The sequence below is a fragment of the Phaseolus vulgaris genome, chromosome 9 (genome assembly GCF_051622355.1).
Source record: "Phaseolus vulgaris cultivar YP4 chromosome 9, ASM5162235v1, whole genome shotgun sequence".
NCBI lineage: Eukaryota > Viridiplantae > Streptophyta > Magnoliopsida > Fabales > Fabaceae > Phaseolus > Phaseolus vulgaris.
Window position 1 is genome coordinate 38,009,911 of NC_143506.1, and position 13,422 is coordinate 38,023,332.

Below are 13,422 nucleotides of genomic sequence, written 5' to 3' on the forward strand. Positions count from 1 at the left end.
AAATCGGGTGTTAAGGCATACCATTTGAGTATCTTGGACTTCCGGTGGAGGGAAATCTAAGGAGAAAATTTTTTGGGAGCCAGTCATGACAAAGTTACGATTCAAGTTATCAAAATGGAGAGAGAAATTTCTAACATTTGCTAGGAAAGTCTGTCTTATAAAATTTGTGCTTAATGCAATCCCTCTATATTAGCTATCCTTCTTTAAAGTATTGGTTTCAATGTGCAAGTTGATTACAAATATACTGAGAAATTTTTTATAGAGTTGGGTGAGCCAGTTCTCAATGAATTTACTCACATACCCTTTTCCCACAAGTGTCAATGTGTAGTTTTTCACTACAAGAAAAACGCGAATTACCACTACAAGAAAAACGCGAATTACATACAGATTTTTACATACGGATCAAAATCCGTATGTAAAATCAACATTATATACGGATTTTTACATACGGATTAAATTCCGTATGTAAATATAAGCACCATAAAATTTATGTAAAAAGTTGTTACTAAATAACCCTTTCTACTAATATATAAATCATAATGACAAAGTGATTAAATAATTTATAATTTAAAATATTTTAAAAATGATACATTATATCAATTTTAATCTATGTAAGTAAATATTTGAAAATAAGATTTTTTTTATCGACAAAGAATAAAAAAAAATTAAACAAAACATTTTAAGGATATTTCAATCCTTATACAAGAATCTCAAATCAGAAAAGAAGTGTAAGATACAAGCACCTATATAGCCATCTAACAAAAACTTCACAACTACCTATAATAACCTATATTTGAAAATAAGATATCAAATAATTTTATATTAATATATATATATAATATGAAAGTAAATTTAAATTTAACCATGAGTTTTAAAAAATTAATGATCAAATAAAGAAATATATTAATCAATATATATGTATTTATAGTATTAAAGTTATATTAATATTATATAATTTCTTCCTTTTTCTCTCTATCTATCTATATCTGAATAAAAGTAATATTACTCAAGTCAAATAAAACTACTATACACACACAATAAATATCTAAATGTATATTTATATCAAAATTAATATTAATAATATGAATATAATATTGATAATATGAATATAATATTAATAATATTAATATTAATACTAATAATATAAATACTAATAATATTAAAAAATATTAATAATAATATGAATATTAATACTAATAATATTAATAATATTAATATAATGTTAATAATAATATTAATTATAAAATTAATAAATATTAATAATATGAATAATATTTATAATAATATTAATAAATATTAATAATATGAATATAATGTTAATAATAATATTAATTATAACATTAATAAATATTAATAATATGAATAAATATTAATAATATGAATAATATTAATAAATATTAATAATATAAATATAATTTATTTTTTTATTATTATTATTAATAATTATATTAATATGTATAAATTATATTAATATGTATAAATGAATGCTTCCCCTGGTCACTGGAAAGACTTGGGTTCGAATCCCGACTGCTGCAGTTTGCTTGTAAACATTATTTAGGGCTTGGGTTCGAGTCCTAGCCTCTACAATTGCATCTTTTTTTCTTGCTATATGTATGTTTGCATTGCAACAGTGTTTTTATAATTTGTTGCGCTTTTAGTATTTATTTATATTTTACAATTTTTTAAATAATTATTCTAATGTTTATTGTTATTTTTTTACATTTTAATACATTACGTAAGCAAATGAAAAATACATTTATTTCACATTTTGAAAAATATTTTCTAAAGATATTTTTTTTACGCTACTTTTTTAAATAATATATTGATGAAAATGTTTTTTAAAATATTATCTATATTTATTTTTACATTTTGCGAATTATTATATGAAGATATTTTTTAATTATATTTTTTCATTTATATAAACAATATTTAATATATAGACCAAAGTGTTTTTTAAATATTTAATATTTAAAATTCAAAATTTAGATTTTAAAAAAATTAAAAATTAAATATACAAAATTCACAATTTTAAATTTTAAATTTTAAAATTTAAATGATAGTTAAGAGGAGATCTCCTGTATAGGTAATTTAAAATTTAAAATTTAATATTAAATATTTAAAATTTAAAATTTAAAATTCACTATTTTAAATTTAAAATGATAGTTAGAGGAGATCCCCTATATAAAGATAATTTAAAATTTAAAATTTAATATTTAAAATTTAAAATTTAGTTTTTAAAAATAAAGAAGTCACAAAATAACAAATATCTCCTCTCATATATTTTTAAAATAATAAAATAAAACATAAATATTATAAGGATAAAATTTGAATAAATACTATTAAATAATATATGGATTAAAATGTTTTTTTAAATAATTTCATATTTTATATATTTATTTTCACATTTTGAAAAATATATTCTGAATATATTTTTTATTTATGCTATCTATTTTTTCCATCTAAATAAATAATATTAAATAGTATATACATAAAAATATTTTTTAATATTATCATATTTTATGTATTTATTTTCACATTTCGTAAAATATTTTCTAAAAATATTTTAAATTTAGCTATCTATTTTCAGTCACATACTTTCTTTTTTTTCTTGCTATATGTATGTTTGCATTACAACAGTGTTTTTATAATTTTTTGTGCTTTTAGTATTGATTTATATTTTAGAATTTTTTAAATAATTATTCTAATGTTTATTATTATTTTTTTACATTTTAATACATTACATAACCAAATGAAAAATATAAGTGCTTTTTATACATTTATTTTCACATTTTAAAAAATATTTTCTAAAGATATTTTTTTACGCTACTTTTCAAAATAATATATTGATGAAAATGTTTTTTAAAATATTATCTATATTATCTATATTTATTTTTACATTTTGCGAATTATTATATGTAGATATTTTTTAATTATATTTTTTCATTTATATAAACAATATTTAATATATAGATCAAAGTGTTTTTTTAAATATTATCATATTTTATATATTTATTTTCATATTTTGTAAAATATTTTCTGAAAATATTTTTAATTTAGCTATCTATTTTCTGTCACATACTAATTTTTTTTTCTTGCTGTATGTATGTTTGCATTGCATTACTGATTCTTGGTTTGCAACAGTGTTTTTATAATTTGTTTTGCTTTTAGTTTTGATTTATATTTTAGAACTTTTTAAATAATTTTTCTAATGTTTATTAGTTTTCTACATTTTAATACATTACACAACAAAATCGAAAATATAAATACAAAAGATGAAGAGTAGAACGACAAAACCAAACTTGAAGCTAAATATTGCAAACATAAGACGAAGAATGACCATGGAACAAAGGACAAATGAACTATCTACACAAAGCAGAAGTTATAAAGAAAGGAGATTGAAATCAATTCGACATTTGGCTCGATCAATCAATAATGCAGGTAACAAAGATGTTATATAAACATTTAACTTTTCACAATTATTATTATTATACAATTTTGCAGAATACCTCATGCGCATTGGAGATGGGATTGAACCTACAATTCTTGATGATATGGTGAAAATACCCCGTGAACTAGCAATACCATGGGAAGGAGAAAGTTCAATACAAAAACTTATACAAGAAACATTTCCCCAATTGCAATTTCATACATGGGATGCTTCTTATATGGTTCAGAGAGTCATATTGACTCCAAAAAATGAAGATGTTGAAATACTTAATAACATGATTATCGATCATTTTCCAGGAGAACAACATAATCTATTGTCATTTGATGAAGTTGAAGGAGACACACATAATCTATACCAACAAGAGTACTTGCACTCCATTGCTCCAGGTGGCTTGCCACCTCATATTTTCAAGCTTAAAAAAGGTGCACCATTAATGTTGTTGTGAAACATAGACCCTAAATCTGGGTTATGTAATGGGACGAGATTATTGTGTCGTGGGTTCTACATGAACATGTTGGATGTTGAAATCTTGACAGGTCAACATGCTGGAAAAAGATCTTTCTTACCAAGAATTAAACATAAAACAACAGAAAGTGCAGGTTTCCCATTTGTGCTTATTAGGAAACAATTTCCTGTGAAATTAAGTTTTGCTATTACTATAAATAAATCACAGGGGCAAACTATACCTAATGTTGGAATTTACCTTCCACGACACGTTTTTAGTCATGGTCAATTATATGTTGCACTATCAAGAGGTGTTTCTCAAGCTTCAACAAAAATTCTTATTAAAGAATGACACCTTCAGGGAGAAGATGGAAATTTTACAAAAAATGTTGTTTATAAAGATATTTTGTTATCACAAAATCAGGTATTGTTCGTTTTATTTATGTGTGACACATAAAGATAAGTATAGGTTATTATTCTACTTACACTATTTCTTATATATATATATATATCAAAGGTAACATAATATACAAGAAGCCCTTACAGTTGAATGAAGATAACAAAACAGGGCATTCACACATTTATTTACACAAACAGGTAATTATCAATATATGTATATTGCATATATTTGTGTGTGCATTTTACATTTATTCATAATTGACATTCTTTCGTAGGGAACAAAATATGTAAAGACGTGAATAATTATAAGGATGATCAATCATTCGCATTGGTTAAGCCAATTGACATCATCAAGGTATAATGATTTTACATAATGATGATGATAATGTAACTTTTTTATTCATAATGTATTATAAATTTATATTGTTAATATAAATGTGTGAAAAATAGCATTTTTTTATTTTAATTTTAATATTAAATATAAATACAATATAAATGAACACATAAAAAATGCGGATACACAGGCGTCTCGCGCCTGTGTGCCCGCTAGTATTAATAATATGAATATAATATTAATAATATTAATAATATGAATATAATATGAATATAATATTAATAATATGAATATAATATTAATAATATTAATAATATGAATATAATATTAATAATATGAATATAATATTAATAATATGAATATAATATTAATAATATGAATATTAATACTAATAATATTAATAATATTAATAATAATACTAATAATATTAATAATATTAATAATAATATTAATAATATTTAGAATAATTTTAATTACAATAATAATATTAATGATAATATTTATAATAATTTTAATTATAATAATAATATTAATAATAATATTAATAATGTTAATAATAATATTAATAATAATAATAATAATAATATTAATAATATTAGTAATAATATTAATAATATTAGTAATAATCTATACCTATATATAAAGGGGATTCCCCCTTAACTGCTTTTGATTTTTTTTCCAATTTTATCCTTATATTAATATTTAATTTTATTATTGTATTATGGTCATTGTGTCATTTCTTATTCCCTCTTAACTGTTCTTAAATTTTTTTTCCATTTTATCCTTACTTAATAGTTTATTGTATTAATTTATTTTGGTTATTTGGACATTTTATAATATCAAAAATTAATAAAATAATTTTAAAATTTATTTTATTTGTTATTATTTAACTGGAGAGTGGAGAGAGTGGAGAGAGCGAAGAGCGTGGAGAGAGTGGTGAGACTGGAGAGATTGATTAGTTACTTTTCTATTTTAAAGATCTTCTTCTTTATTAAATAAAAAATTAAAGATATTTGTAATATTTTGTGAACTACTTTAGCGGGGAGTGGAGATTTGTTATGTTACTTTTTTTTATTTAAACTGATATTCTCTTTTATTAAAATTGTAGAATTTTAAAATTGATTTAAGAAAGAGATTTTATGATTCTCCACTACACATAACCCACGTATCCTACTTCTCACTTTCTCTCTCATATATACATACTCCCCACTTTCACTCTCCACTACACATATTTTAAAATTTTATTTTATTTGTTCTCATGGGTAGGTGAGTGGAGAAATTAGTTACTTTTTTGTTTTAAAACTAATATTCTTCTTTATTAAATAAGCGTTTTTTAATTTTAAAATTTTATTTTATTTGTTCTCACCTAATGGGCAGAGAATGGAATTGCTAATTTTCTTCATATTTCATCTCTTTTATTTATCTTATTTTGCTTTTCTATTTCTTTAATGTATACATTTTATTTTATTTTTTCCAATAGAGATGTTTAGTTTATTTTATAAATTAATAACTTCAATTTCTTTACTCATTAAGAATCACATTATTAAAATAATATTACATTTGATTTATTGTGATAAAAAATATAATTATTTAATTAAAATATATATATCTATACCTATATATACAGGGGATTCTCCTCTTGAACAACTCTTAATTTTTCCCTATTTTATCCTTATATAAATATTTGATTATATTATGGACATTGTTGTCATTTCTTATTTTCTCTAAAATATGTAATATATGTGAAGGAACAATTTTAAATTGAAATAGAGGTTGGAGACGGTTTTGAATTGAAAAGTGGTTACTTTTCAAGAAAGAAGAATGTCTCTTCAAATTTGAGAGAAAGAAAAATATTAGTGAAAATACTGGAGAAGATGAACGATTTTGAATTGCAAAAGTGGTTAATGTGTGTGACATTCTTAGAAAATAAAATTTGTAAAGAATAAAACACTTAGAATGATGATCAATTACTCGCATTGGTTAAACCAATTCACACAAGTATAATAATTTTACATAATAATGATAATGTCATTTTTTATTTATAATATACTATAAACTTATATTATTAAGATAAATGTACAAATAATAATATTATTTATTCAAATTTTAATATTAAACATAAATATATATATATATATATAAATGAAAAAAAATAAGAAATGCGGATACACAGGCGTGTGAGCGCCTGTGTTCCCGCTAGTATTAATAATATGAATAATATTAATAAATATTAATTATATGAATAATATTAATAAATATTAATAATATGAATAATATTAATAATATGAATATAATTTATTTTATTATTAATAATAATTATTATATTAATATGTATAAATTATGTTAATAATAATAAGTATAATAAAAATGATAATATGACCAAAGAACTTGTCTGGTAGTTAACTCTCTCATGGGTACTGGAAGGACTTGAATCACAAGAAGATTTAGCTCAATAGAGAGAGATTAGTGAGAGAAAGAGAAGAAGCAATGCACTGAGAATCAATTTTGACTTGGGTTGTGCTTAAAGGGAGAATAGATTCTCAGGGTTGTTGTATTCTCCACATAATTGATTTTGTATCTTTGTTGGTGAACCAAAATCGATTCTCATTTGGATTAATTTTCAAAATGATTGAATACAAGGAAGAATCGATTCTCTTCTTGTTTTGTTTGTGGTAGAATGAATTTTTTTGTTATTTTTTTATGAAGTTTGAAACACAATTTTAATTTTGAATATTTCATAAATTTTATATATTTTACATTTTTATTTAAATAGGACCTTAAATATTCATAATTTATATTTATTTAAGATTTTAAATATTTTATAAATTTTATATTTTTATTTAAATAGAATATTAAATATTTAAGATCTTGTATTTATTTAAGATTTTGAATATTTTAAAATTTTTATACCTTTCATATTTTTATTTAAATAGGACATTAAATATTTAAGATTTATATTTAATTAAGATTTTGAATCTATAAAAAAATGTTAAATATTAACATAATCGATAGGTATATATTTTATTATCCATTAAGAATAAATAAAATAAAGTTAAGCAGTTAAAGATAATTGACCAAAACACTAATAGTAAAATATACTCGTTCAAGATGGGTGTGCAAAGATAGAAAAATTGACCAACATGACGAAATAAAGGGTGGAAAAAAGTAGTTTTGAAAACACAGGTGAAAGTATGAAGCTTCTTTGTCTCACTGCTAATCTTTGATTTCTCAGGACCACTACATGAACTTCTACCCTTATTATACCAAAACTAATTCAAGCAACTCCGAAATATCTTATTCAGCACCACAACGAACTTCCTTGTAAAAATCTCAAATTTTCCTGCAGAGGTTTAAAATTGTGTTCACCTTTCTAATTTGTTGCAGCATCTTCAGTTTTACTATTTTCACTTTCACTATCCTTGGGGCGAAAGCGACGAAATGGTTTACAAAAAGCATCTGCAAAGACGCATCGAAAGCTTTGGTTTTCAAAGACTTTGAACGACTCTGCAAATGAACACACAGTCTGAATGAGAGTGAAGTAAAGAGCGAAGAACGCACCAATTGTTGAAACCCCCACCACCCAGCTAGTTAAATAGTGATGCACTAAGGAAGCTCTTTTTCTCGCATAGAAGGAAACAAAATATGAGTTTGCTTCATTCACCACTTTGTACAAGTACGACTCAGTGTTTTCCCCAACAATTTCTTTGGTGATGTTGTTGATTAGTTCAGAAACGGTTTTGTCGCTGCCAAGAGAATGGTGAAGCACCCCTTTGTAATGAAGAAGAGAGACATCACCAGCAGAGTTTATGAGTCCGTTGAAGAAAAACAAGTAGCTTGTCACATCGGGTTTGAAATCCTTGTGACAGTTCTCAAAAGCAACTATGTTACGAAACACAGTGCCTCTGTGGTCATTGATATACAAAGGAGGAATAGTGAGTTGTCTTGTTAGAAAACCCCATTTTTTCCCAAAGCTTATGTCAAGCAATTGTTTACCCTTATCTGCTTTGATCCTCACACCAGCCTCTTTCAGCTCCGTCACAGAACGAATCATGTGAGGTTGAAATTTTCTCTGTTCTTCTCCCTCCAGATTTGGACTGATGGCTGACCTAAGAAGACCGAGGAAGTGAAAGTCATCATCAGTTTTCTTACTTTCTAGCATATTCTCCGAATCCACCTGCAACAAAGGATAAAAGAATCGAAGAGCAAGATCTTTGAGACCAATATTTGGTTCCGAAGGAGCAGAAACAACATCAGTTAACTCAAACAACTTTTTCAAAACAAACATGGGAAGCTGGTTTTCAAGCATTAACATCTCGCGACGAATGATGGGCAACATCCATGGGCTGAGACTGGGGACTTTTCCGAATTCACACACTGATAGATCCCTCAAGAGCTGAACAATGAAAGAGCCATCAACTAGCATCATTTGTAGAAACTCGTCACTGCTCAATTTGATGTCCTCGTTGTAACATCCTCGAACATTGGTTTCTTCTTTCTCTAGTAACTTAAAAGCCTCGTCTAGTTTGGCTGCATTTGCATCATTGTCGAAGAGGCGGCGATAGAAGCTTTTCTTGAGAGGCTCCATGTTTCTCAAGTGGGGTGCTCCATGGTGACAAGGACCGATGGAGATGTTGTTGGGTCTGTAGGCTTTTGGTTCGACCCTTCGTATGTTAGATGGAACTCTGTATATGCAAACTGGGTAGTGAGCTTGTTTTTTCTTTCCACTGTTTCCATTTTCAAACTCCTTTTTCATAAGATCTCTCCAATTTGAGCTCATTCTAATGGCAGTGCTGTGAAGTTTTCTTGTGTTGAACATGTGATAGGCCAATCTGATGAGTTTTGCAGATGCCATTGTATGATCGGAGTAAGAAGTTGAACTAGTTTTGATGTCCTGCACAGAAAGATTGTATCCTTTTTCACTTGCAGCAGGTCAACTTTTGTATTCAGATGAAGTCCACTTTAATAATATAAATAATAAAACACACACTTCACAACTCTCTATATGTTAGGTGTATGTATTTAGTATTCACCTCTACCTCTCTTCGTAGGCACAGTCTAACCTGGTAATGGTTGTAATGGAGTTTATTCTTATACACCTACAATTTTTAAAATTTCAATTTCACTATTTGTTTGAAAAAATATCACCTGCATTTTTTTAATTACAGATTTGTCAATTCGGAATGTATTTTTTGCATTACGCATTATGAAATCACAACATATGTACTGTGGAAACGAAAATTCGCAATAAAAATAGAACTATAGATTTGAAAACCAACAAAAAATTACTTATTTTCTTCTTCGAACAAGAACCGTAAAGAGAAACTACCGAATTACCACCAAGTCATTGGAAACACCATCGATTATCACCAAAAGAAACGTCTTCTTATCTTAAGAGATGGAGTAGCACCACCATTGAGAGAGCAATGTAGTCTGTCAATGTGAAGTCTATGCAAAGGATGATGAAAGAGTAGAGTGTGGGTGTTGTGTGCATTTTAGGGTTTTTTGAAAATAATAGGAATAGGTTTGTCTTTACATAACATTGTGGGGGTGCATGAATAAAAACGTAGGGATGCAAGAAGAAATTGTCTAGTTGTAAACGGGATAATTAAATAAAAAAATTAGAAAACAAGAGTTGATGAGTGTATAAAATAAAAAGGGTGGCAGGTAGCAAAAGTGTGGTGGTGTAGATAAAAAAGCGTGGGAAAATTAGAACGGTGGGACAGTATGGGTCCAGGCTTTTCTTAAAAAAGTTGGTGCGGATATTAAAAGCGCAAGTGGTAACTAAAAAATCTTCTGGGCTGGTCAAATGATTTCATGCCCGTTTTAGTAAATGTGGTGCTGATATAAGAAGCATGATGCAAATAGCAGAAGTGATTAAGGTGGTGATATTAACATTAGGGACAAAAAAGCAACTAATGCATGGAAAAACAAAAAAATGTAAAAACAGTGACCCCATTTTTATGACGTGAATCCCACACGCACATTGATAACTCAACAAATTAAACTAAACAATGTAGACTTCCACACGCATGTGAATGGCAAAAGCAATACTTGAATTCACTCTTTTTTAATGCCTTGTCTGCACAAATATGTGCAGTGTGTTAATGTGATGGAGAAGACACAAATTTAAAACAGGAACACGATGTGGTATGAGAGGAACAAAAAGGTGAAAGTGTGAGGTGAATGTGGGAATCCGCAAGGGGAGAAAAAGTAAATGTGAGGGGTTACCAAAGGTAATAGTGGAGTCTCTAACTGAAAAAGCTAAATGGATTGAGGGACGTGTAAAAAGTTGATTGGGAGGTGTGGAGAGGAAATGTTAGGTGTTTTTTTTTTTTTTAAAAGCTTGGACTTCATGAATGGGCTAGGTTCAAAATAACAATTTTTTAACATGTATTTATTAAAAAGGACTAAATAAAAAATACCATTTTCTTAAATTTTTACTAATATGAAAAAATTTATCATTTTAAGATTTTTTAATTTTTTATTATTTTTTTTGGGGTCGGCTTAAGGAGCCAACCCTTAAGTTTCCATAAGTTTAAAGTTTTTGTCTTTAACTTTTTTATAAATAAAATTTATTTATGCAGACAAAATCGAGTATTAACACATATCATTTAAGTATCTTGGACTGTGGGGAAAAACTGAGGATAAATTTTTTTATTTGAGAATGAAATTAGATATAAGGAATGTATGAATAATGTATATTTAGAAGCGACCTAAATGGAAATGTAATATTTTTTTTTGTCTTCTAAACATATTTTTAATTGGATGGTTAAAAATCAAATCTTAAAAAAAAATATGAAAAATTGATTTAAGTAATTGATAATCATAAAAAAATATCTTTTAGTGACCATCAAAATGGATCCTTAAAGTGAAAAAAATATCATTAAAATGAGTTGCGATCGAAATAACGACTAAACACAATTTGTGTCAAACACCCTAGTTGCCAATTACTTATCAACTACTTTTTTCATCGATTATAAAATTTGTGACAAAAAAAAATCAATTGTTATTCTGGTCGTAGAAGGTTTGGTCACCCTAATTTCTGAAGACCAATTCAACAACAAAAAGTTGATGAGAAATTCAATTGCTAAATTGATGTTAACGAAATTAAATTTAATAATTAAAATTAAATATTTTTTAGTGAATAATTCAATTCAATTATAATTATTAAGGTTGTTGTTATTATTATTATTAATGTTAGTATTAATATTTATTAATGTTAATATTATTTATTATTATTATTATTGTTATTATTATTATTATTATTGTGATTATTATTATTATTATTATTTTAATAATAATAATTATTTTTATTATTATTATAATAATAATGATTTAATAATTTAATTATATTATTTTTATTATTACTACTATTAATATTATTACTATATTAATAATAATCAAAATAATAAAATATAAATAAAATAATTATAATTTTAATAATAAAATAATTATAATACAAGTTATAAAACTGCAAGTTCACAAAAAAAATACAATTTGTGTCATATTTCCTCTTATACTTATTTTGTTATTTATGTTGACTAGTGTATTATATGAATATGAATGATAATTACTCACGAGAGTTAGGACAAATCAATTTAAAAAAAGTATCTTGTTATATATAGGGTTGACAAATAATTATTTTTGAAAAATGATTATTTATTCCAAAAACATGCAGACAAATAACTTCAACTTCTCTAAAAATTATATTTTTTCTATAGATATGGATCAGATTAATAACTTAGTATGTATACCATATGAAAGAGATGGAGAACAAGTTTACCTACAAATAACTTTGAAATGTGAAAAAAATATACACTTAAAAAAGCAAAATAAAAACGATAATTTAGAATAAAAAATCAAAAAATTAAATTGCAAAAATATTAGTTTGATTTGCTTCTTATTTCTTTTAATGTTCAAAGCATATCGAGTCAAATTACATATAATTTTTATATTTAGTTAAGAATTATTTTTTACAAAAAAAATTGAACTAAACTACACTTAGTAGATAATTAGGTTAAAATAGTATTAGTGACGTGAAAATGTAGAGAAGCTACGCATGCAAGGTGACGTAAAAGGTTACACTCTTCTTTTGATAAAGTCATTTGTGGGCCCCAATACATAACTTAACAACTGTCATCTTCAATTATTAACCTCAATTCATGGAACACAAACAACCTTATCCTCTCAATAAGGTACAAAAATCGAGGCTGCTATGGCTTCACAATTATTTTACCTTTTCAAAAACCTTATATAACATAAGTTGAAATTTGTAGAAGGCAAAAGGGAAAGTATATGATTAATTGGAATCTGAAATTCCACATCATTGATTATACCAAAATATCTCATTGTGACTTTTACACAAATGAAGATCAAAATTTAAAACACTTCTTTAAATAGCATATAAAACAACACTGTAAACTAATAAAATAAGTTATACTACAGAACAAATCTGTTTTATTTAAACAAAACTTTTATCTCATAAGGAAACTAAATAAGCTTTGAGGTAGCTTGGTTATGCATTATAATAAAATTATTAAATAAAATTTAATTTTAAAGATAAAAAATAGTTAATTTTTATATTAATTAAATTAGATATTATTTATTTTTATCTAATATGAATTTTTTTATAATTTTTTTATAAAAATTTCTAGTATTTAAATTAATTTTTATTATTAATAAGTAAATTTGATATTTAATTAGTTAGTTACTAACATTATAATCTAAATAATATTGATAACTAGATACAAATTTCTAAATTATTTATTAATAATAAAAATCAATTTAAATATTAATT

General features: G+C 24.9%; 2 protein-coding genes across 2 annotated transcripts; one reads left to right on the forward strand and one right to left on the reverse strand.

The window, feature by feature from the left end:
- The first annotated feature begins 3,338 nt into the window (after nucleotides 1-3,338).
- LOC137822451 (uncharacterized) lies at nucleotides 3,339-3,893 on the forward strand. Its single transcript, XM_068627337.2, has 2 exons — nucleotides 3,339-3,438; nucleotides 3,502-3,893. Exons 1-2 carry the CDS (start codon nucleotides 3,339-3,341, stop codon nucleotides 3,891-3,893), a joined length of 492 nt encoding a protein of 163 aa, XP_068483438.2.
- A 3,802-nt stretch (nucleotides 3,894-7,695) lies between these two features.
- LOC137823041 (UPF0481 protein At3g47200) lies at nucleotides 7,696-9,622 on the reverse strand. Its single transcript, XM_068628145.2, has one exon. It carries the CDS (start codon nucleotides 9,475-9,477, stop codon nucleotides 7,996-7,998), a length of 1,482 nt encoding a protein of 493 aa, XP_068484246.2. The 5' UTR covers nucleotides 9,478-9,622; the 3' UTR covers nucleotides 7,696-7,995.
- Between the last annotated feature and the right edge of the window lie 3,800 nt (nucleotides 9,623-13,422).

What these genes read in the sequence shown, in the direction of transcription:
- LOC137822451 (XM_068627337.2), top strand. Translation starts at nt 3,339, where the DNA reads ATGGAACAAAGGACAAATGAACTATCTACACAAAGCAGAAGTTATAAA. An exon ending in TCGATCAATCAATAATGCAG is followed by an intron (nt 3,439 to 3,501) that starts GTAACAAAGATG and finishes ACAATTTTGCAG; the next exon opens with AATACCTCATGCGCATTGGA.
- LOC137823041 (XM_068628145.2), bottom strand. Translation starts at nt 9,477, where the DNA reads ATGGCATCTGCAAAACTCATCAGATTGGCCTATCACATGTTCAACACA.